The sequence below is a fragment of the Xyrauchen texanus genome, chromosome 9, assembly GCF_025860055.1.
Source record: "Xyrauchen texanus isolate HMW12.3.18 chromosome 9, RBS_HiC_50CHRs, whole genome shotgun sequence".
Lineage (NCBI taxonomy): Eukaryota > Metazoa > Chordata > Actinopteri > Cypriniformes > Catostomidae > Xyrauchen > Xyrauchen texanus.
In genome coordinates, this window is record NC_068284.1 from 833,540 (window position 1) to 859,234 (window position 25,695).

Sequence of the window (25,695 nt, forward strand, 5' to 3'; positions counted from 1 at the left end):
GAAGGGTTTCTACAGCCCTTACTTCGTTGTACCCAAGAAAGGCGGCGGCTTATGACCGATCTTGGACCTACGAGTTTTCAATCGGACCCTGTCCAAACTCCCGTTCAAAATGCTCACCCAGAAACAAATTCTATCTGGCGTCCGGCATCTAGATTGGTTCGCAGCGGTAGACCTGAAGGACGCGTACTTTCGCGTCTCGATTCGCCCTCGACACCGACCCTTCCTACGGTTCGCGTTCGCCAGCCAGGCATATCAGTACAAAGTCCTCCCCTTCGGCCTGTCTCTGTCCCCTCGCGTCTTCACGAAAGTCGCAGAGGCAGCTCTTGCCCTGCTCCGAGAAGCCGGCATACGCATACTCAATTACCTCGACGACTGGCTCATCCTGGCCCCCTCGCGAGAGTTACTATGCGCGCACAGAGACCAGGTGCTCAGGCACCTCAGCCGTTTGGGGCTTCAGGTCAACTGGGAAAAGAGCAAGCTCATCTCTTTTCTCGGTTTGGAGTTAGACTCAGTCTCAATGACAGCACGTCTCTCCAACGAGCATGCTCAGTCGGTGATGAAATGCCTCGCTTCCCTCAAGCCAGGTACCGTGGTCCCTCTAAAACGATTCCAACAGCTCCTGGTATATATGGCATCCTCCGCGGCGGCCGCGCCGCTGGGGTTGATGCATATGAGACCACTTCAGCACTGGCTCCAGACTCGAGTCCCGAGACGAGCATGGTGCCGCGGCACGCACAATGTGAAAGTTACCACCGCCTGCCGCTAAACCCTCAAACCCTGGACAGACCTCTGCTTTCTACGGGCAGGGGTACCCTTGCAGCAGGTTTCCCGACGCGTTCTGGTCACAACCGACGCCTCCAAATTGGGTTGGGGCGCCGTGTGCAACGGACACGCAGCCGCAGGCCGTTGGAACCGGGCCCCGCTGCGTTGGCATATCAACTGCCTAGAGCTGCTGGCTGTTTTCTTTGCCCTGAGGAAGTTTCTCCCGTTAATTCGAGACAAACACGTCCTAGTCAGGGCAGACAGCACCACAGTGGTAGCCTACATAAATCGCCATGGCGGAGTACGCTCCCTCCACATGTCACAGCTCACCCGTTGTCTCCTCCTTTGGAGTCAGCGGCGACTGAAGTCACTACACGCCACTCACATCCCCGGCAACCTCAATGTGATAGCGGACGCGCTGTCAAGACAAAGCTTGCCCGGCGGAGAGTGGAGGCTCCACCCCCAGTCGGTCCAGCTGATCTGGGACCGGTTCGGCAAGGTCTGGTAGACCTGTTTGCCTCCCAAGAAACCTCCCACTGCCCGCTCTGGTATGCCCGGACAGAGGCTCCCCTCGGGGCAGATGCGTTGGCACTCAGCTGGCCCGCGGGATTGCACAAGTATGCATTTCCCCCAGTGAGCCTTCTTGCACAGGTGCTATGCAAGGTCAGGGAGGACGAAGAGCAAGTTATTCTGGTGGCCCCCTACTGGCCCACCCGGACTTGGTTCTCGGACCTCACGCTCCTCGCGACAGCCCCTCCCTGGCGAATTCCCCTGAGGAAGGACCTTCTTTCTCAGGGACGGGGCACGCTCTGGCACCCGCACCCAGACCTCTGGAACTTCCACGTCTGGCCCCTGGATGGGATGCGGAAGATCTAGCCGGCCTACCACCGACCGTCATAGATACTATCAACCAAGCCAGAGCCCCCTCGACCAGGCATCTTTACGCCCTAAAGTGCCGTCTGTTCACGAGCTGGTGTTCTTCCCGAGCTGAAGACCCGCAGAAGTGTGCGGTTAGGTCAGTGCTCGTGTTTCTTCAGGAGAGGCTGGAGAGGAGGCTGTACCCCTCCACCCTCAAGGTGTATGTTGCCGCCATCACGGCTCACCACGACACGATAGACGGCAAGCCTCTTGGTAAGCACGACTTAATTGTCAGGGTCCCCAAAGGTGCCTGGAGGCTAACTCCCTCCCGGCCTAACCTATTCCCCTCCTGGGATCTCTCGATCGTCCTCACGGGCCTCCAGAGACCCCCCTTCGAGCCGCTAGATTCAGCTGGACTCAGGGCCCTCTCTCTCAAGACCGCCCTGCTGATCGCGCTCGCCTCCATCAAGAGGGTCGGGGACCTGCAAGCATTCTCTGTTAGCGACACTTGCCTGGAGTTCGGTCCTAAGACCGCGACCGGGTTATGTGCGCAAGGTTCCTACCACACCCTTCAGAGATCAGGTAGTGAACCTGCAAGCGCTGCCCCGGGAGGAGGCAGACCCAACCCTTGCGTTGCTGTGTCCAGTACGTGCTTTGCGTATCTATCTGGACCGCACGCAGAGCACTAGATGCTCTGAGCAGCTCTTTGTCTGCTTCGGGGGACAGCGGAAAGGGAACGCTGTCTCCAAACAGAGGCTTGCCCACTGGGTTGTCGACGCCATTTCATTGGCTTATCACACCCAGGCCGTGCCCCCCCCTGCGGGTCCGAGCTCACTCCACTAGGGGTGTTGCGTCCTCATGGGCACTGGCCAGGGGCACCTCCCTAGCAGACATCTGCAGAGCAGCAGGGCGGGCAACACCTAACACTTTCTCAAGGTTTTACAATCTCCGAGTTGAGTCAGTATCGTCCCGTGTTTTCTCAGGTCCGAGCCCGTAGAACTCGGTAACACGCTGACGTTCTGACCGGGTGAATCGCTTGCGCCTAGCGCCCTTTCCCTTAGCCGAGGTAAAATAGTGCGCCTCCGTTCCCAGGAGACCCCATCTCCGGGTCGCTGGTTGACTCCTCCCTAGCCCTAGCGGAGGAACTCGCCGACCCAAGCCACTACGGGTACCCGAAGGCTACCCTGTACTGGAATAGGTGCTCCACAGGTAAGGCCTCCTGCTCGGACTCCCCCTGTGTGTAATTCCACGGTACTGTCCCCTCACGAGTGGACCCCCGTGTCTCCCTTAGGCAGTTCCAGCTGCCTCGGTCGGCATGCTGTATGCTTCCCCCCTCTACGAGGCTGGATCTACCACCGCACCAACTTTTCCACATAGGTCCTAACAGGCCATGTGATGCATTTGCCACTCTTTGCCTCCCCTGCCGGGTAGGTGTGGCCTCCGCAGGATCTTCTCCCCCTGAAAGAAGGGCTAAGCCCCGGCCGTAGTTGCTCTATGCGAGAAACATGGAGAGAAAAGAGGCCCAGCCAGGCTGGCCCGTTCCCAGGTTGGCGGCCATCACCTTGTTCGCCCTTTCAGGGTAACAAAAAGGATTCTGATGGCTTGAATGGGGCATTGGGGAAGGGTACGTGCAGCCTGATACAGTTGGTCGTCCTGCACGTAAGAATACCTGCTCGCTCCTGTATCAACAGTTCACGTACACGGCTCAGCGCATGGCACTTTTATAAGTGGACCCCTAGTGTCGCTTCTCTGACACAACGTGGAGAGAGCGACAGAAGGGGAACGTCTAGGTTACGTATGTAACCTCCATTCCCCGATGGAGGAAACGAGACGTTGTGTCTTCCCCGCCACGTTGCTGAGCCGAGCCACTGTTGTGGCCGGACCATTTCCGGCTCCTCAGAAAAATCCTGAATGATCTCCTGTATTTGCGCCGCCTAAATACCCGTATGTCCGGGGGCGGGACATGCAAATACCGGCTGCCAACTTCTCATTGGCCTTTTTTCATAGATCAGAGGTGAATATCGGCGCTCAAGAGAGACCCCTAGTGTCGCTTCTCTGACACAAAATCTCGTTCCCTCCATCGGGGAACGGAGGTTACATACGTAACTTAGACGTTTCTTGTGGACACTTGTACATTTCTTCTATAAAAATTGGGGTGAATTTTATATCCTTAATTGTAATATTTGTCCTTTTGAAATAAAATATCATTTTGTGTTTATTTTTTAGATCTGATGCAAGTGAAAGAGGAATGTCCAGAACTGAATGAAGTGGAAGAGAAACACCATCCAGATCAGACACTTTATAGTTTCAAAACAAAGCAAAAGTATTTTAGTGACTCACCAAATCATTTATCACAAAAAAGAACTAAAAGAACAACAGTAAAAAATTATTTCACCTGCCATCAGTGTGGAAAGAGTTTTGGACATAAAGCAGATCTTAAGCGTCACATGAGTAATCACACTGTAGAGAAGCCCTTCTCCTGCCGGCATTGTATGAAGAGTTTCAAACGCAAAGAAAATCTTACTAGGCACATAAGAAGTCACACTGGTGAGAAGCCTTTCACCTGCCATCAGTGTGGGAATACTTTTACACGTAAAGCAAGTCTTCATAAGCACATGAGAATTCACACCGGAGAGAAGCCTTTCACATGCCCTCATTGTGGGAAGAGTTTCAGACAGGCATGTAATCTCAAAACGCATCTGTCCTTGCACTCTGGAGAAAAGTTATATAGCTGTGATCAGTGCAGCAAAACATTTTCTTCAACATCAATCTTGAGAACTCACCTGAAAGGTCATGCAGATGAGAAGCCCTACTTGTGTTCAGTTTGTGGAAAGACTTTTTCACAGCTTCACACTTTAAAAGAGCACCAGAACATACATACTGGTGTGAGAGATCATGTGTGCTCGGAGTGTGGGAAGGCTTTTCACAGAGCTTTTGACTTGGAACGCCACAAAAGAATCCATACTAGAGAAAAACCTTACAAGTGTTCACATTGTGGAAAGAGTTTCAGTCAGTCAGGAGCCCTGAAAGCACATGAGAGAGTGCATACTGGAGAGAAGCCATACCACTGCACTTCATGTGAGAAGAGTTTCACTAGTTCAGGAAGCCTGAAAAAACATGAGACAATGCATACTGGTGAGAGGCCATACCATTGTACTTTATGAGGACATTTACACTACATGCGCAGTAAGAATCTACCACAGGTTTTGGAGTTGTCGCTATCTGTCTGTCCAAGTACAGATGACATACAAATTTGTGAACAAAGGAGATCAGCTGAGAAAGTGACAGACGCTTTTCTGTTGATCTTTTCTTAATAGGGGTTGAAGTCAGTTACAGTGAGAGCACACAACAACACAGGCACCACAACATGGAAAACGTTACAGCCATGTGCAATTCTTATATTTGTTGATTTTGGCGCTGATCAGACGTACGTTATCTGTTGTACTTATGGGGACGTAGGCAGAAGATTTGCTCCTGGATTGTTCTAACTATACGAGCTCTGCATTGCTTTACTTTCATCCTTTTAATCACAGCGTAAAGTGTAATAATATAATTTAGACTGAGGATAGAAGTTTTGAATAAATAGACAATTAAGTTATGTTTTGTCTATTTTCTTAGTGATCACTGGTATTTGTTTTCTGTATACTTAAACAGTTCAGTGTCTGTACCTGTCATTTGCTTGTGCTGTATATTCAATAAAAATCATGCTTTCTGCCTCTTTGTATGAATGGAATCTGCATGAGATCAGTAAAAGATCTTTATATTTATAGCACCTTTTTGTGATTTCGATCAAAGTGCTTCACAAAATATACATCAAAAATGCACCGTAAAACACAAAACATTCACATTGTAATAAAAGCATGTCTATACAAATGAGTTTTTAAACGAGACTTAAAAACGGACATGGGTTCAGCTGATCTAATATCCCAGTGCAGGCTGTTGCATAATCATGGGGCCTTCATTACAAAGGCTCTATCACCTTTAGTTTTGTATCTGCATCTTGGAACAGCCAACAGTTCATGACAAGATCTAAGAGGTCTAACTGTTTCATAAGGTCTTAACCTCCTGAGACCTCCTGGCTGCTGTGTGCATTTTGTTTCCCTTTTTCATTTGTAACTAGTAGCACCTAATAAACAAACCTCCTGTCTGATAACTCAACATCTCTTTAATCAGTATTTAACTGAAGAAAATGACATGCCATCTAATTTTTTTATATACAGTATGCCGTACAAGCTTGAGGAACATTTAAATTAATCAGATCATTGGGATTCTACAACAAATACAATTGCAGGTCATCATCATAGCAATGAAAATTTTAATTGTATTTTCGAGTCACAGAACCAAGCTTTAACATATAGTATAGTGAAAACAATAATAGCCCTAACCGGGATCCTTGGGGAACACTGCAATTCATTTTTAAAGAGGAGGACATCTCATCTCTAACAGATAGTACAACTTTCCTATTCGACAAGTAGGAAACAAACCAGTCCAAAGCCACCCCAAATATTCCCACCCATCTCTTTAATGTATCAATTAAAACGGAGTTATCTACTGTATCAAACACTGCAGTTAAATCAAGCAACACTTAAATGGAGCACTCTCCAGCAACCTCCACCAAGACTGCCATCAATAAGTCCCCTAATTGGTCATTCTAAGAAGGGCAGTTTCTGTACTGTGGTTTTCTCTAAAACCTGACTGAATTTTTTCAGCAATATTGTTAACCTTCACTAAATCTAATTATTGTTTAGCTACAGCTTTCTCTAATATTTTAGAGATGAAAGGTTATTTTGAGACTGGTCTATAGTTATTTGCAACCTAAGTATAGAATTCCTTGAAAAGTCTTAAAGAAACAACATATGGCAACTAGATGGTTTCAACTCATGTACAATGTTATAAAGATCTTGCTCTGAAATATAGGATTTATATTATATATATTATATTTTATCTGTAAATACTATGTCAAAATGAATGCTTTTATGATCTGACACAAAAGTGTCCTCTATTTTTAGATTACTCTAAACCAGGGGTCGGGAACCTATGGCTCGCGAGCCACAAGTGGCTCTTTGTTCAAAATCAAGTGGCTCGCCGGGTGTCGCACTGTTCACATGTTCGTTTAAAACTTTCTAGAGATAATTTTCCTGCAGAAAATGTTAATGCGATTGCAAAGCTTGAAGTCAATGACAGTTTTGATTTCCTTCTAAATTTGTCACATAGCTACACCTAGTGAACAAGGTTTGAAATGAACATCCGGCAAATGCGGATTTTCATGCAGAGATTTTGCTGATGCACTGTGAAAAGCGACCTGTAAGACTTCTTGGAGTGATATATTACAAGAAATTAGACACAGATGCACATTTGACAAAACCTGACTATATTTTGAAGAACAGACGAAAGAAACGCCGCCGATGCACGTCTGATATTATATGTGCGTAGTGAGCTCTGCTGTTCACGAGTGCAATGAAAGTTCTTCTCCAAGACATGCACATTCATAGAGTTCTGGGCTTCGTGTCCCAATAACTGTTGAAAGTAGTGTTTAAGGGCATTTTCTATGAGCGATTTCATGAATGTTCGTTATTTTTTATGTGCACCCAGGGTGTGAAATAGCACAGTCACTGCAAAATGCAATGAGGCTCAATCCAGTTTGCGGCTCCTCGTCCAAATATATTTCATGTGCGAGTAATTTTGCTCATCTACCTACAACAGGCGAGTGACACATGACAAGAAATGCTGTTAGTCACAAAGACATGTGCTTGAAGAAACACTCTTTATTATATTTTTAAGAACGGACAAAAGAAAAGCCGTCATTGCTTGTGTCTGATTCACTGTTTGTTCAGAGGTGTGCAGCGCGAGCCTGTCTCATGGAGTAAACGCAAGTAAAGAGTTTTCACTCTTTTTTTGCTGTTTCATACGTCTGAACTGTTTGCAGGAATAATGTCGTCTATGAGAATTGCAAATTATCTCTGATCATCTCAGGAGGTGCTGTGAGTTTAGTTTTACGTTATTTCCACTCATTTAGCATGCCTTGTGAACGCTACTCTTCTGGTTCAGTAATAACGAACCAACGACCTTCTGATTAACAGTTGTGTGCAGTACATTAACACAACTGTTAATCAGAAGGTCGTTGGTTCGATCCCCACAGTCACCACCATTGTGTTCTTGAGTAAGACACTTAACTCCAGGATGCTCTGGGGGATTGTCCCTGTAATAAGTGCACTGTAAGTCACTTTGGATAAAAGTGTCTGCCAAGTGTATAAATGTAAATATATTTGGTATTAAAGAAACAAAGTCGAAAGTGATTAAATCATAATTTAATAAATAATACGTTCATCTCGAACCTAAAATGTATTTCTATTTTCTTATTCCAGCATAAACTGTATTACCAAAATGCAATAAAAACACATTCGATAAGAACACATTTGTTAGCATTTTTTGGGAACATAAGGGCATTTATTAGGCTTATTTATTATGATGATTCTTTTTATTTATAATTGTTTAATTTGTAGGCTATAAGTAATTTTTCACCTGTTGTGAACTTGCATGATGGCAAATGGGGTCATGTAGATGGTTAAGTCTGTGTATTTAGGGAGGTGGTCATTTATATGATTTTTTTAATCACTTCATTATTTTTATTGCTTTTTTCCTTTCATTTAAAGAGGGTTAGGATCTTGTGCATTGGATTATGCATTGGACCTCGATTATGCATTGGACCCTGTTACATGCTGCTTTAAATTAAAAGATGAATAATATGGTTGCAAATGCGATCACAAATAATTGAGACAATCCTTTAAAATCTAGTCACCACTGGCCACAGTATGCAGGCACGTGCACACATAGACATCAAAGGGGGCTTGAGCACCTGCCCTTTTTCTTCCTCGAGAGAAAGTGCCCTTTTTTCTGTTTTTTTTTTTATTTTTATAAATAAATTAATATATATATTCCTGTTTGCGCACAGCTTCCCTGTCAAACAAATATATTTATTGAATAAAAACATCAGGTCGGTAGATGAGATTTTGTCGATTGCCCGCCCTCCCTCCCTCCCTCCGCGTCGTGTACAGTGCCTCGACTATACAGCTAATTAGCCAAAAGCAAATATAGTTAACTTGTGTCTTGCTAACATTCATGACAATATGAGCGACTAGCTAATGTAATAGGTTAGCTAAAGTCTAGATAAAGTCTATAAGTAGATTTAAGGCAATATATCCAATAATATATTGGATTGGGCAATATATCATGGCCATACAGGCCAATATACTGTACTTATTGGAGACTTTACAGGTGAATACAGTCAAATTTGTGTTTAATAACGTCATCACAATTGCCACATTGATATGCAAATTAGGTGTTGACTAATTAAAATTAGATAATTTGCTTTATTTGTCAAGACACTGCAGGTGAATAGGATACAAGTCTCGAAATTGCAACCATTTTGGTCGCATATGCTCCCGAAATGTCATCTGGGCATCCTCAAAATATATTTGGGAGCATCTGTGCGAAAGCAAATAATTGTTGGGACACAATTAATTTCTCTACAAAATATTCGCTAATTACTGCACTATGTGCCTGCTGTGAGCTGATCCAGTGACCAGTCATCCGCTACATTCAACATTACATAACCAATTTAACTTTACATTCTTGATCTTTACATTCTTAAATCTAATGCAGATTTTGGATTGGTTAATATTAGCCGTCAATCACTCCTTTTCACCGTGCTCCATGTCACGTGACAGGGAGCTGGGTCATTATACGAAAACGTGCCATTTCCCACTTTTAATGTCTGATTTTCAAAGTACTGTTTTGAAAATCTTTAAGCCCCTTTTTGGATGAAGTAGATCCTTGACTCTCAGGAAAATGTGCCATGCCATCTCAGGCTATCTTATTTTTTTGACTTTTTTCATATAACCAACGTAAATGTGTGTGTTTGGTCAACCCTGTTACCGACATATTATTTACTATTTGAAAAGGTTTTAAATACATGTATAGTTCAAATATGATATACTGTGAAAAATACCCCCGTTCATTTGCAAATGACACTCTCCCAGCATCTTCTGTTTTAAGAAAAATGTAAGCAAACAAAAATAAAACACCTAAATTCAACTTTGAGTGGATTATTAGCCTCTCTCACTAAACATATACAATTAGTTGATTACTTTTTTATTTTCATTTTTTAAATAATATTAGAATATTATACAAGTAACAGGGTTGACACATCAGTAACAGGGTTGACAACAGTTACCGTATTGGTTATACTGCTTGTTTGAGTAACAGTTATGGGTGTAATGGAGTCTTAATTGGACATTCATAAACCTTTAAGTCAACATGACTAATCAGCATATTTTGGAGACAGCTCTTTTGAGATATTTTAGCATCAAAATTATGAAAAATGATGATGATTCTGCGGATGTAAATGTAAACCAATTGTTTTATTAAAACAGTTACATTGCAATTAAATGATCAATTGAACATGTTTGGCAATGTTGAGTTAGCCCCACCCATGTGCATGCTGTATCAGGGGACCTCAAACAAAGTCACCTCAAAACTTTGGTGTTTCAGGACCCTTCAGAAATCAACACATTTCTGCAATTTTCAGCCATTTCTTTGGCTGTTTTTTGTGTATGAACAAATAATAATTTATCATTTTATATCATTTTCCTTTAAATGGAAAGATGAGTTTTATTAGCTTGCTTCAAAGCTAATCTCTAGGTCAAACCATTAGCCTTACAGAAAGATGGACTGCCAAAGAATTAAGCATGTGAACTGCAAACACTAAATGTTTTGTGATTCATTTTACATTAATTTACAAATAAATACATCATAACTTGTTTTGTAGAGAAGATTATTTTCATAAATTAACTTTTTTTTAAAGATGGGCTTAAATGGTACAGTGCCACAAAACGCATGCAAACTATAGCCAATACAAGCTAAGCTTAAATGAAAAAAACTTAACATTTCTCAATGTGGGCACAATAAAAAGTACTAAATCAACTAATTTTTACATTTTGTGAATCAATGAGGATGTGGGCTTATTTGGAACACATGCGGGCTTAAATGGTGCCAAAGTACCAATTAAGCCCATGCCAGACTTCTGACTTTATTCCTAAATTATCTTAATTTTATATTCTAAATTGTACATTAACTAATTAATACATTTTCAAATGAGAGATAAATCTTGCATTTTAACAAATTATTTTTCTTATAAACTATGTCAATATCTATGAAAAAAACCTAGACTTAGATTTTGGTGGGCTTAATAGGTACGCTTGGCACTCCCCATCAGTCATTTAGAACTGAAGAAACCTCTTGGATGAGAGGCAAAATATCTTCAAATATGGAAGTACCAAGTCCAGTTGCCCTTGATTTAACCCTTCTTGGGTATACAACATGGGTAAGACACACAAAATCATACTTCCGTCAAACCCTGTTACCCTGGAATGGTAACAGGGTTGACGAAAAATTTTATTGGCGGCTATTACGAGCCATGAGGTATAGGTAATGACACCACATTATGTGCCTTAATGAGAGGCTTAAATGTTGTTATATATGTACATTTTTAAATATGTACAAATAACTTTTTAACGTATGCATTTCTGGTAACAGGGCTGACACAATGAGTGTGTCCCCATCTTTCAGACATTACATAAACTCAAATAAAATTCAGAAAAAGAAGAGAACACTTGTCTTCTACCATTAACTTCAAGAAAGGCAGATGATGTCACTTCCTGGAACTGATGCAACTTTTGGAACAGTCCATTATCTTTAAAGAGGTGTTTTCATAAAAAGTAACGGTTGACGAGAACCTAGGGACCCGACTAAATTGTGTTTTTTTTTTCACAATTTGACATGTTAAGAATAAAATCCATTCATGACTAATGAACTGACACTTAAGGCTTTATACAAGTATATGTTTTTTTATGATAGTGTAGCGTGGCCACATAAGGGGATGTTTTATATATGGTTCAATGACATCAAACTAATTATGTTTAGTCATGTTTTGCCTATTAGTTGTATTACTTTCCCCTGTAACCTGTTATATCCCTCAGCTGTTGTGTGTTTATCCCCGATCTCTGTTCACGCGAGATCTTCGCGTGAATTCATCTTACGTGTTTTCCTGCCACGTAAACAGGCAGTAACTTTCAGTTTCTATTTAAAGAACCGCTATGCCGGTTGTCGGCGCTCATTTGCGAGTACGCTCACACCATATATACATACACATTGGATTACGCTGGTGACTGACCTGGGAGCGCTGAGACGCCGTTCCTCTTTGGAAGTATTTTCGTTTGGCTCGTTGCCAGGATTACCTTTTTATCAGAGGACATTGGTCTGACATCACTTCATCATTCCATCACTTGATCGTGCTCACGGACTATACAAACACCCGGTGAGGCTGATCTGAACACTGTATATAACTCTGTGCACACCGGACTTCACTTTTACTTGTATATACACCTTGTTTGTTATTATTGTAAATATTATTGGTTTTGTTAATACACTTGGGTTTATTGATTTTTCATCAGTGTTGCTATTTATTTTCTCCACTCAACCTATCTCTAGAAACGGTACGGAAGATCCCATATTACTGTAAACTCAACTTTAATATTAGAGAGTGTTACATTGTGGTGGCCCGTACGGGGAACTACGTGCCGTTTCTATTTGTTGATAGTGTTTTTTTTTTGGTGTTGATAAATATGGAAGACATGACACAGGTAAATGGAGCAGTAATTAATGTACATAATGATGAAATTGAGAATGAGTTAAGGTGTAGCTCTGAGGAAACTGAGGATGCTGATTTCACTGCGGGCCGGTTTGTTACCAGACGAAACCCGACAGATGAAATAGCATCTATAATAAGTTCATTATATAATTCTGATGAGGATGATAATGTTGAAAAAGAAATGGTGAACATAAATGTTGTACAAACAATGCAAATGGAGATTGATAAACTCAAGGTGGATTTATTGGCTCTTAATGCAAAAATACAACATAATGAACAGGAATTACAACAGTCTGTAGATAGTTCCCTTAATAGGGAAACTAGTTTCCGGGAGTCAGTGGACGCTAGCTTAGCAGACTTAGAAGATCATTTCCAGAGGTCTATAGAGAAGTTGGAGAGAGCGGTGGTTGATTGTTTCCTGCGGAGAGATGCAAGATGGGAAAAGCAAATGAAAAAAATAAGATTCACCAGTACCCCATCTCGATCTCAAGTACAGACTTTTTACCCTGCCTCTTCCCCATCTACAGTCAAGGCCTTGAAAACTCCCATACCAGCAACACGACTTAAAGTCCCACCTGTTAACAGATGCAACGCTACCTATGACGTCACTGCTGGAGTGGGTAAATTGAACAGCAATGAAACAACAAATAAAAGACCACCTGAACGCCATACCTCAAAAAATCTAGCAGGAGTATCCATTGCTCAAGCACACCCTATGACATCCCTTCTAGTAGTGCCAATAACTATAGAAGGACGAGAGGTGAAGGCGGTACTGGATACAGGGAGCACATACACCCTTATGCAGGAAAGCCTGTGGAGACAATTAGGAGGGAAACAAAACCTTACACTCCAGGCCTCCTTCAACAGTTCATTATGGCTGATGGAAAAATGCACCAGGCGATCAACAGGAAGACAGTCTGTTATGAGTGGCATGAAAAGATATGCAGGTTGGACACCTATGTTATGAAGGATGCTCACCTGGCCTTTCCCCTTATAGCTGGTCTGGACTTCCTGAGAGCCGCTGAAGCCATAGTGGACGTGGGACACTGGAGATATGGTCTGAAAATGGGCAAAGGATATGTTTATCATCCATTCCTAAATGCACTTATAAATCCGATGCTGTCTTCACATCTGATGGGTGAAAACATGGGTACGACCGCTGAGGTGAGTCTATATTATGCCTTACCTCCAACCTGGAATCCACCTACATATGACTTACCCACACAAGTTGTTCCCAGCTGGGACTCCGACAATCAGGAGGAATTACGGAAGCTGATGGATAATTGGCCTCGTACCACCTCTCAAGTCCTGGGAAAAACATCTGTGGAACAGCACAAAATTACACTGTCCGATGAAATGCCCATGAGATCCAGAGCTTATAGGGTCTCACCATTCAAGAAGAAGATTATTGATGCACAAGTAGAACAAATGCTACTGAGACCAGATCATCGAGCCTTCTTTCTCTCCTTGGTCATCACCTGTAGTCCTGGTCCCCAAACCCGATGGTTCCTACAGGTTCTGTGTGGACTATAGGAGACTGAATAGTAAGACCGTACCTGACGCTTATCCAATGCCAATTATTCACGACATCTTAGAATCCATGGAAGGCCTCCTGGTTCAGCACATTGGATTTGCAGTCAGGGTACTGGCAGGTTGAAATGGAGGAAGCCAGTAAAGCCAAAACAGCCTTCATCACCTCCCAAGGTCTATTCCAGTTCCGCTCCATGCCTTATGGATTACGGAATGCCGCTGCCACCTTCCAGAGGCTGATGGAGAAGGTCCTAGCAGAGTTGAGAGGGAAGTTTTGTTTCGGTGTACATTGATGACATCATAATCTACTCAAGGTCTTTATCAGAACATGTACAACATCTGAACACCATCCTGCAACGACTAAACCAAGCATCACTTACTCTGAACATGAAGAAGTGTCACTTCTTTAAGAAGCAGCTGAAGTTTCTTGGACATATAGTCTCAGAGAAAGGAGTGGAGGTCGATCCTGAAAAGACCAGAGCGGTTGCTGACTATCCTCCTCCCAAAGACATTAAAGCCCTCCAACGCTTCTTGGGATTAGCCGGGTGGTACCACAAGTTCATTCCCCATTTTGCCGACATCACAGCTCCCTTAAACAATCTAAAAAGAAAGGAGTTAAATGGGATTGGACGCCTGAGTGCCAAACCAGCCTGGAGAATATGAAACAAATATTACAGAACCCCCAGTATTGATGCAACCTGACCTCAATCAACCTTTCCAGGTTCATACAGATGCCAGTGATGTGGGCTTAGGAGCCATTATTACCCAGCAAACTTCTGAGGGGAACGGGTAATAGCATACGCATCACCGAACATTGCGTGGACCTGAACTGAATTATTCAACGGCTGAAAAAGAGTGTCTAGCTGTAGTCTGGGCGGTGGAAAAGTGGAAACATTACCTGGAAGGAAGACAGTTCGACGTTTACAGCGACCATGCTGCCTTAACTTGGGCCTTCAACAGCCCTAAAACCTCCTCTCGGCTGACCCGGTGGACTCTTAGATTACAGCAATTCATCTTCCAAGTACATCACAGAAGAGGATGTCTGAACCTAGGACCAGATGCCTTGTCACGAGTCTGTGAAGCTCCTGAAAGTGAAGGTGTGCCCTGTCTAGCCATAATCAAATCAAAATGTGCCTCTGACATACCCCACACGTTACAGGAAATCTCACAAGCACAAAGACATGACAATACGGTGTCTCTCCTCCAACTGGCCCAAAAAACCAGAAAGGTTCAAGAAAACCAAATAACCTTTGAGGTCCACCAGGGGGTGCTATATCGCCGGGTTCCTGTCAAGAACAATGGAAATAAATTCCAACTGGTTGTTCCTCAGGCATTAATTCCTGGTTTCTTACATTACTTTCATGATAACCCACTGGGAGGACATCTGGGACGACTAAAAACACTGCTGAGGCTCTTGGAGGTGGCGTGGTGGCCTACTGTCCATAAGGATGTCTGGCAGTATGTCAAAGGATGCGATACCTGTCAAAAATATAAACACGAAAATACCAAACCAAGTGGTTTCCTACAGCATACACAAGTGACAGAACCAGGTCACACTTGGGGGATGGATTTCATGGGACCTTTCCTGACCTTACTTGTATATACACCTTGTTTGTAATTATTGTAAATATTATTGGTTTTGTTAATACACTTGGGTTTATTGATTTTTCATCAGTGTTGCTATTTATTTTCTCCACTCAACCTATCTCTAGAAACGGTACGGAAGATCCCATATTAGTGTAAACTCAACTTTAATATTGGAGAGTGTTACAATAGTTTGACTTTTTTGGCCTCGATAGCAAGTAGAAGTAGAAAAATCATACTGAGGGACAGGCCATTTTCAACATTTCTGCAAGATGCTTTGCACAAAAATGTGATTAAAATCCTTTAAAAACAAAAGATACAGAAATTAATTTATTCTTATATTATGAGACATATTTTGGAAACTAAATTATAAAATATTTTATTTGTTTTATGGTTTATTAAGATTTACAGAGCTTTTTTTTTCTGAGGGACACAAAATGGCACGTTTTCGTATAATGACCCAGCTAACTAGCATGCAAAATGTTAAGAGCTGAAGAGAGAAGATGAATAGAACACTGAGAGATTTATTTTGTAAGCCGCCTAAAGTTACAGCTAATGTAACTCCTGAAGTTGGTGATGGCGATCATGTGGTGAATCTGGAACCACCAGCAGAAAAGAAGGCTTACAGTTTTCGGAGTGAGTGGCTGAAAGACTTCGAGTGTCTCCGCTATAAAAAAGGCTCACTGTAAAGTCTGTGTGACAGAGGTTGCAGGTAACACTGCCTTCGCCACTGAATCCACACATTTTAAGCACAAGAGCTTAATTAAACACGGGGAGAGTGCCAAGCACAAGAAATGGCAAAATAAGTGTGTGCCAAAGAATTCAGGATCAGGTTCGATTGTTGAAGGATGCTGCCGGACATTCCGCTCAATTGGCAGAGCTGAACGTGAGATTTAACACCGCCATAGAAGAGTTCACCTTTACTAAATTAGAGATAAATTAGCTGAGCCAGGAAAACTGTACATTGCTTTGTTTCATACGGATTACATTGCAGGGAAATATTTGTTTTAAATTTGAATTGTTTTATTTAAAAGTAGACATTTTAAGCTTTCTTTAGACATATGTTTCATGTTTGTGTGATAAGTATTCGCGGAGTTTCAGTTCATTTTTGTGACGTGTTTCAGATATATGCTCGCAAAAATTTTTTATAAAAGAAGACCCTTTATAGTCTCTAATGTTGTCTTACACTTATCTGTATGCCCCAAAATGACTGATAATTTTATGTTGTTTGCGCTGTAATGGTGAAAAAATCCAGCAGGACACGCGTCCTTCGACCCCACAGGGTTAAGACTCTCTAAACAACCTAATTTTACATTTGGCAGACGCTTTTATCCAAAGCGACTTACAGTGCACTTGTTACAGGGACAATCACCCCGGAGCAACCTGGAGTTAAGTGCCTTGCTCAAGGGCCCAACAGTGGCATCTTGGTGGTGCTGGGGCTTGAACCCCCAACCTTCTGGTCAGTAACCCTGAGCCTCAACCACTGAGCCACCACTGCCCCATTTGCCCCACTGCTAATTTAAAGCAAAAAGGGTCATTGGTCAGAAAGGCACCTCAGCATGACCTATTGAACTTCCACATAGTGTTAAAGCAGTCTTCTCTTTGAAAGATTTCCAAAAGACCATCAGATTTGCACGACTTGAATGCTAACACATTTTATCTTAATCCAGATTCTACACAAAGTCACAGTACTTTACCGATTTGAACCTTCAAAATTGTACAGAATGCATTTAAATACTGTACACGATTTATACAATACCTAGGCTTGCTTTGAACTGTGGTAAATTGTATAAATGACAAATTAATGATTATAGCCTGATGTACCTCTTTAAAATGTGTAATGTTTTATCCATGTTGTATAACCAAGGAATTAACCAGTATGATTTGTAACCAGGGATTTACATTTTTTGTTACCTACACGTATAATATCCATGGATATTATACGAATGAATGTAATGTTTAGTATGTAAAGGTTTCATGTCTCTTGTACCATTTGCAAGATATAAAAGTTCATGTTTAAACATGCACTATTTTGAGCTGGAATTTTGTAAAAGAATCTGAAACAAAGGACCATAAAATCAACAGCCCAGTTGACCATGTGACTCTGAAAAGTAACTTCTGATTGGCGCAGGACACCTTTGGGGATTGGGCCAATTTCAGTTCAAATGTTTCCAAACAGGAAGAACATCGCTCTCTTGTCTTCCCTCTCTGCTTGTCTATCCTGCTCTTCTGACTGCTCAGACTTCGCTCTGACTCTTCCCTCGTGGTCTTCTCCGGATCTCGTCGGAACCAGATCCATGATATGTGAGGTCCAAGGAAGCTCGGGACTCGAAATACAGAGAAAGATTGTCACTCTCTACGGTTTACACACCCATGAGAAGGCCTCGCTTCAAAGGCAACCTCATCATTCATACAGACAATAACTATCCGATCTTACAGAGGTCCAAAACATTGACGGAACAAACTTTCAACCAAGAACCAAGCAACACAAAGAACGCAAGGAAACACCACTACACGCAAGTACATTTCCAATATTGTGCTCAAAGTGATGGTGTATTTGTTAAATACTTTGGGTAATCCGATAGCAAATCGATGTAGACTTAAATAAGGTTAAATGGTTCTTAAGGCTTTGTCAACAATCACTGTATTGATCATTAATTTCAAATTCTGTCACTCTTCTCACAACCTGTCTTATGTATATATGTGTTAGATTAGATTTATGTTTAGAATAGCAATAAAGTTTGTCTGTATTCAAAAATGAATGACTGGTAAATTTTGATAAATAATCTCAGCCCTGTTTCAAAAAGATTTAGCTTCAAAGCTGTACCTAAATACGTGTGACAGTAAATAAACCTTGAGAATAATATTACTCCAATAAGTGAATTAATCATAATTCACATATTAAATGAAATTCCTTACAGAAATTGTGAGCGGATACAACGAGACGTATTACGAATTTAATGGTGGAGAATTTTATAATGACAAATAATCTAGTTATTTGCCATTTATCTAATTTATAATGGTTGTCAACACGACTAATTCATTATACATTTCATTACCTAATACTGTACAATAAGGACAGTTTAATTTATTTCATAGCTCATAAATTTCAAGACCCTGTAGTTCCTTACATATAATGGTATGAAAAGGAGGGCACTTTAACAGTTCCCTTCTAAATTCATCAGTACCAAATATCCTACACAGCTTATGGTGCAGTACTGCCAACCACTGAGCTGTAGTGTGGAGCATCATAGAGTCAAACATCAGTTGAAGATTATGAAATTGGCAAAATTTCATCAAGAAGAGGTCACGCTTATGTGGGATTATATCCTAAACTGAGTATACTTTTAAATTAGCTAACCCTTGGATATTTACTTTTAAACAAACAAGTTATGTTCAAAGAATTATTGCAGTTCTGCCCCTATTAATGATTTGAAATGTATATTGTGCTAAAAATGTATTTCAGATGATATGAAGAAAAATATGCTCTAAATGTGGTAGACAGTGGCTCTTTGAAAAATTTAAAAACTAAACCATGAGAAAACTGAACTGTTACACTCCTAATTTATAGGCTATATTTTATATAAGTAATTTGGTCTACTTTAAAATAATATTTGCAAATACTATTATAACTATATAAAATGTTTACTATAAAAAGTAATCCCTCGAGGCTACAGCTCATAGGAACTGTATAAATAACCATGTAATCAATCTAAGAAAAACAGTATAGATGGTAATAATATAAATGGTTTTAAAATAAAACAAAATCCATGTAACATTGAATTCCCGAGACCTTGCATCTCAGATCACATACAAAAACATCACATAATAATAACTTTTCATAGATTTCTGCTATAAAATTTTAGGTGAGTTTTATTTTCATAATTTTAATATTTGTCCTTTTTATGTTTTCATTTTAGATCTGATGAATATTAAAGAAGAAAGTCAAGAACTGAATGAAGTGGAAGAGAAACACCGTACAGATCAGACACTTTATAGTTTCAAAATGGAACAAAACACTTTTAGTGGCTCACAGGCTGAAAATAATTTCTCAAAAAAAGGAACTAAAAGAACAAGAGCCAAAAATTCTTTCACTTGCCATCAGTGTGGGAAGAGTTTCAAACGTAAAGAAAATTTTACTAAGCACATAATAATTCACACTGGTGAGAAGCCTTTCACCTGTGATCAATGTGGGAATACATTTACACGTAAATCAGGTCTTATTAATCACATGAGAATTCACACCGGAGAGAAGCCTTTCAAATGCCATCGGTGTGGAATGAGTTTTACACATAAAGAAAGTGTTCCTAAGCACATGAGAATTCACACTGGCGAAAAGCCTTTCAAATGCCATCAGTGTGGGATGAGTTTTACACATAAAGAAAGTGTTACTAAGCACATGAGAATTCACACTGACGAAAAGCCTTTAACATGCCATCAGTGTGGGAAGTGTTTCAAATGGGCATGTAGTCTAAAAAATCATCTGTCCTTGCACTCTGGAGAAAAGTCATATAGCTGTGATCAGTGCAGCAAAACATTTTCTTCAGCATCACTCCTAAGAACACACTTGAGAATTCATGCAAATGAGAGACCTTACTTGTGTTCACTTTGTGGAAAAAGTTTTTCCTATGTGCACAATTTTAAAGAGCACCAGACAAAACATACCGGTGTGAGAGATCATGTGTGCTCTGAATGTGGGAAGGCCTTTTACAAAGCTTATAACTTGGAACGTCACAAAAGAATCCACACTGGAGAAAAACCTTATAAGTGTTCACATTGTGGAAAAAGATTCAGTCAGTCAGGAGCCCTGGAAGCACATGTGAGAGTGCATACTGGAGAGAAGCCATACCACTGCACTTCATGTGGAAAGGGTTTCACTAATTCTGGAGACATGAAAGCACATGAGAGAGTGCATACTGGAGAAAAGCCGTACCACTGCACTTCATGTGGGAAGAGTTTCACCCAATCAAGCACTCTACTGACTCATAGAAAAAAACATTGTCCAGGGTTGTCAAAGTGAACAAAGTTTGTCTTTATTTTCCTTTGAAATGTGATAAAATTTAGAAAAAAGAAAGAAAATGAAAAAAAACCAAAATGGGCATTCTCTGAAAAGAACAATTACAATGTTCGGTTACTGTTATTCTACGTAAGGGGTAGAAGGACATTTGTACTTTTTCAACAAACAAAAGGGAAGTCAAGGTATTTGTTTAGAAATCTATTATTGTTGATGCTGTAAAATGCAACAACTTTTGTATTAATTATTTTTTGTTATACACTGTCTTCCATCTAATAAATCTGTCTAAATGAAACTTGAAAATAAACAAACAAAAATCTGACAACATTTTTACTGATCAAATTTTTGCAAAATTGTCACATTAAAAGTGTTAATACTTTTTGTTCAAAAGTTCAGTTCTTCTTGCTTCAATTGAAGCATTACTTAACATTACTGTAACGTAGTTCAATGGAAAGGAGGAGGCGAGAACCGGCTTGGCAATATAAATGTAGTGAGAGAGCGAGAGGAGAGCGAGATGAAGAAAAAAAAACCTACTCGCCGGTTCTCCGATACCCCGTCGCATGGTCCTCGATCACTTCTCCACCCTCTCAGGCTGATGACAGCCACTTCTCCCCGGGCAGACCGGAGTCAGACTCACAACCTCCGGCGGTCAGAACGCCCCTCCGGCGACTCGTGGGGACACTCGTCCGCCCCTGGCAGTGGCCCTACCGCTCCAGGCGGTCGAGGAGACACTTCCCCCCTCCCCTCGCAGACGGCGGTCTTCCTTCGACCCCTCCGCGTTTCTGGGGGATGGCAGGGCTCTCCTCCACCCCTGGCAGCGGCTCCATCGCTCCAGGCGGTCGGAGACCGGGTGTGTATAATCACAACCCGGCCCCGCCCTCAGCCCTGCCACAATTACTTAAATGTTTGAGGTGTTGTTGATATGTTGCTTGTTTTTTATGTATTGAATATGATAAAACAATCTGCAGAGGCTGGAAAGCTGTAATATACTATATTATGATGCAATAAATCACAAGCATCACATTATAATCTATTTTCAGTAAGCGCGCACCAGAGTGTGCCTCAGCAGGGTGCAGTTTCTGTCACTCCCTATAGAACAGGACACTTCACGCAACTTATAGAACAGGCGCTGACTGCACAGAGAAATGCCAGTTTCAGAGTTTGTAGTTATTTACATGACCTGGTTCTTTTTTCCCCTATTTGTTATGCCCAATTCCCAATGCACTGTAAGTCCTTGTGGTGGCGTAGTGACTCGCCTCAATCTGGGTGGTGGAGGACGAATCTCAGTTGCCTCCGTGTCTGAGACCGTCAATCCATGTATCTTATCACATGGCTTGTTGAGTGCATTACTCGACGTTGTGTCAAATGAAGTGACACAATGGGTCCCATTCAAAAACACCACACACTGGTCTGTGTTATGTGAACTGCTGAGACAGGTGCAAGCAGGCTGCTGCGTGCTAGAGGCAACTGTGTCGGCTGCACGTAACCCTCCCCAATGCCCCCAAAAGAGATGTCATATACAGACCTTAGGTTCCCGGCACACCTGTGAGGGGAACAGGTGCTACATGACTAGCATGGGAGCAAGCCCGGCCGCTGCGGCCTTTTCTCTCTCTATGTCTATGGGTCTATGTCTACGCATAGGGTGTGAAGTGGCTGGGGCTATCTTAGTGCTATGAAATGCGTCAGGGAAAGCGGTCTTTCCCGGTCCTATTAATTCAGGGGGGAAAGACCCTGTGTAGGCCACATCCTGCCCAGACTAGAGGGAGGTAACATGTGGCAACATGTGACACTATGAGGGTTGTGAAGCCGTACGTGGGAGCGGCGTGGTGGTAGCTCCTGTCTGACGAGGGAGGAGCTCTACAAGCACGGCGACCTGAGGCAGTGGGACTGCCCAAGGGAGACGCAGGTCCGCCGACAAGGGGATCGTACCACGGAAAATACATCACAGGGAGTTTGCCTGAGAAGGGAACTAAGCCCTTGGATCCCTACCCCAGTACAGAGCACATGTGGCTCGTAGTGGGTCTGGACGCAAATTGCTCCACTGAATTCGCAGGCCAGAAGGCTTGGGAGGAGAACTTCCAGGAAGCGACACTTAGTGGCTAACCTGGGAGAGAAGACGCACTGGATCAACTTGGTGCAGGGCACTGTGTGCAAGCGGAACATCCGGTCGGTTGTGCCAAGTTACCGAGTTCTATCGGCTGGGACCTGACAAAACAAGGAATGAGACCGACTCAACCCTGAGATTGTAAAATCTTGCAAAGGTATTAGGTGTTGCCCAGCCTGCTGCTCTGCATATGTCTGCTAGGGAGGTGCCGTTGGCCAGTGCCCACAAGGATGCAACACTCCTTGTCGAGTGTGCTCGGACCCGCAAGGGGGCGGATGCGGCCTGGGTTTGGTAGGCCAGTGAGATGGCGTCAAAGACCCATTGAGCTAACCTCTGTTTGGAGACGACATTCCCTTTCCACCATCCAGCAAAACAGACAAAGAGCTGCTCAGAACATCTAAAGCTCTGCATGCAGTCCAAATAGATACGCAAAGCACGTACCGGACATAGCAATGAAAGGGCTGGGTCTGCCTCCTCCCGGGGCAGTGCTAGCAAGTTCACCACCTGGTCCCTGAAGGTGGTCGCAAGAACCTTGGGCACGTAGCCCGGTCGCGGCCTCAGGATAACGTGAGTATGTGCCAGACCGAACTCCAGGCAGGTGTCGCTGACAGAGAACGCTTGCAGGTCCCCGACCCTCATGATGGAGGCTAATGTGATCAGGAGGGCCGTCTTCAGGAGAGGACATTGAGCTCAACTGAATCAGGCAGCTGGAAGGAGTGTCTCTGAAGGCCCGTGAGGACCACTGAGAGATCACAGGAGGGGAACAGGCTTGGCCGGGGAGGGTTCATTCTCCGGATGACTCTAAGGAACCTAATAATCAACTCGTGCTTACCCACAGACTTGCAATCTACTGCGTCGTGGTGGGCCGGGATAGCAGCTACATACACCTTTAAGGTGGAGGGGGACATTCTCCACTCCAACCTCTCCTGCAGGAATGAAAGCACTGACCGATCTGGGCATCTCTGCGGTTCTTCTGCATGGGCAGAACACCAATTCACGAACAAGCGGCACTTTAGGGCGTAAAGTTGCCTGGTGGAGGGAGCTCTGGCTTGGTTTATCGTGTCTACGACTGCAGGTGGTAGATCACTCAGATTTTCTGCGTCCCATCCAGGGGCCAGAAGTGGAGGTTCCAGAGGTCTGGGCGCAGGTCCCAGAGAGTGCCCCGTCCCTGAGAAAGAAGGTCCTTCCTCAGGGGAATTTTTCAGGGAGGTGCTGCCGCAAGGAGCGTAAGATCCAAGAACCAGGTCCGTTCTCCCTGATATTGCACAGCACCAGTGCAAGGAGGCTGAGTGGCATGCAGCAACCTGAGTTGTGGCTGACTCCAAAGGAGGAGATGGCAGGAGAGTTGTGACATACACTCACCTAAAGGATTATTAGGAACACCTGTTCAATTTCTCATTAATGCAATTATGTAATCAACCAATCACATGGCAGTTGCTTCAATGCATTTAGGGGTGTGGTCCTGGTCAAGACAATCTCCTGAACTCCAAACTGAATGTCAGAATGGGAAAGAAAGGTGATTTAAGCAATTTTGAGCGTGGCATGGTTGTTGGTGCCAGACGGGCCGGTCTGAGTATTTCACAATCTGCTCAGTTACTGGGATTTTCAAGCACAACCATTTCTTGTTTACAAAGAATGTTGTGAAAAGGGAAAAACATCCAGTATGCGGCAGTCCTGTGGGCGAAAATGCCTTGTTGATGCTAGAGGTCAGAGGAGAATGGGCCGACTGATTCAAGCTGATAGAAGAGCAACTTTGCCTGAAATAACCACTCGTTACAACCGAGGTATGCAGCAAAGCATTTGTGAAGCCACAACACGCACAACCTTGAGGCGGATGGGCTACAACAGCAGAAGACCCCACCGGGTACCACTCATCTCCACTACAAATAGGAAAAAGAGGCTACAATTTGCAAGAGCTCACCAAAATTGGACAGTTGAAGACTGGAAAAATGTTGCCTGGTCTGATGAGTCTCGATTTCTGTTGAGACATTCAGATGGTAGAGTCAGAATTTGGCGTAAACAGAATGAGAACATGGATCCATCATGCCTTGTTACCACTGTGCAGGCTGGTGGTGGTGGTGTAATGGTGTGGGGGATGTTTTCTTGGCACACTTTAGGCCCCTTAGTGCCAATTGGGCATCGTTTAAATGCCACGGCCTACCTGAGCATTGTTTCTGACCATGTCCATCCCTTTATGGCCACCATGTACCCATCCTCTGATGGCTACTTCCAGCAGGATAATGCACCATGTCACAAAGCTTGAATCATTTCAAATTGGTTTCTTGAACATGACAATGAGTTCACTGTACTAAAATGGCCCCCACAGTCACCAGATCTCAACCCAATAGAGCATCTTTGGGATGTGGTGGAACGGGAGCTTCGTGCCCTGGATGTGCATCCCACAAATCTCCATCAACTGCAAGATGCTATCCTATCAATATGGGCCAACATTTCTAAAGAATGCTTTCAGCACCTTGTTGAATCAATGCCACATAGAATTAAGGCAGTTCTGAAGGCGAAAGGGGGTCAAACACAGTATTAGTATGGTGTTCCTAATAATCCTTTAGGTGAGTGTATGATGAGAGCACTCACCGCCTTGGCGATTTATGTACACTGCCATCGTGGTGCTGTCTGAATGGATCAAGACGTGCTTGCCCCGAATTCGCGGGAGGAACCTCCGCAGGGCAGTTGATGTGCCAACGCAGCCGGGGCCCTGTCTAGGAGCCAGCGGCAGCGTGCCCGTTTTACATGGCACCCCAACCCTGTTGAGAGGCGTCTGTGGTGACCACGACACGTCTGGACACCTGCTGCAAGGGGACTCCAGTCCGCAGAAAGCAGAGGTCTGTCCAAGGGTTGACAGTCTGAGGGCAGGAGGGGGTGATTGTCACACGGTATGTGCCGTGGCGCCATGCCCATCTCAGGACTCGAGTCTGTAGCCAGTGCTGAAGTGGTCTCATGCATCAACCCGAGTGGCATGACCACGGCTGAGGATGCCACATGCCTCAGGAGCCTCTGGAATTGTTTTAGAGGAACCACCGTGCCGGCCTTGAAGAGAGCGAGGCATCTGAGCACTGACTGAGTGCGCTCATTGGTGAGACACGCTGTCATTAAGACTGAGTCTAACTCCATGCCAAG

General features: G+C 43.2%; 1 protein-coding gene across 2 annotated transcripts in view; it reads left to right on the plus strand.

Annotated features, from left to right (window-relative positions):
• Positions 1–20,758, plus strand: part of LOC127649408 (gastrula zinc finger protein XlCGF8.2DB-like) — a 66,389-nt gene extending 45,631 nt beyond the window's left edge. The window contains exon 2 of one of the 2 annotated variants that reach the window (XM_052134481.1): positions 3,847–5,318. In XM_052134481.1, coding sequence (XP_051990441.1) covers positions 3,847–4,784 — 938 coding nt within the window. In that variant the 3' untranslated portion in view covers positions 4,785–5,318. Of the gene's footprint in view, positions 1–3,846; positions 5,319–19,362 lie in introns of those variants that run through there. The other variant, XM_052134480.1, reaches the window with a different exon arrangement.
• Positions 20,759–25,695: the final 4,937 nt, after the last annotated feature.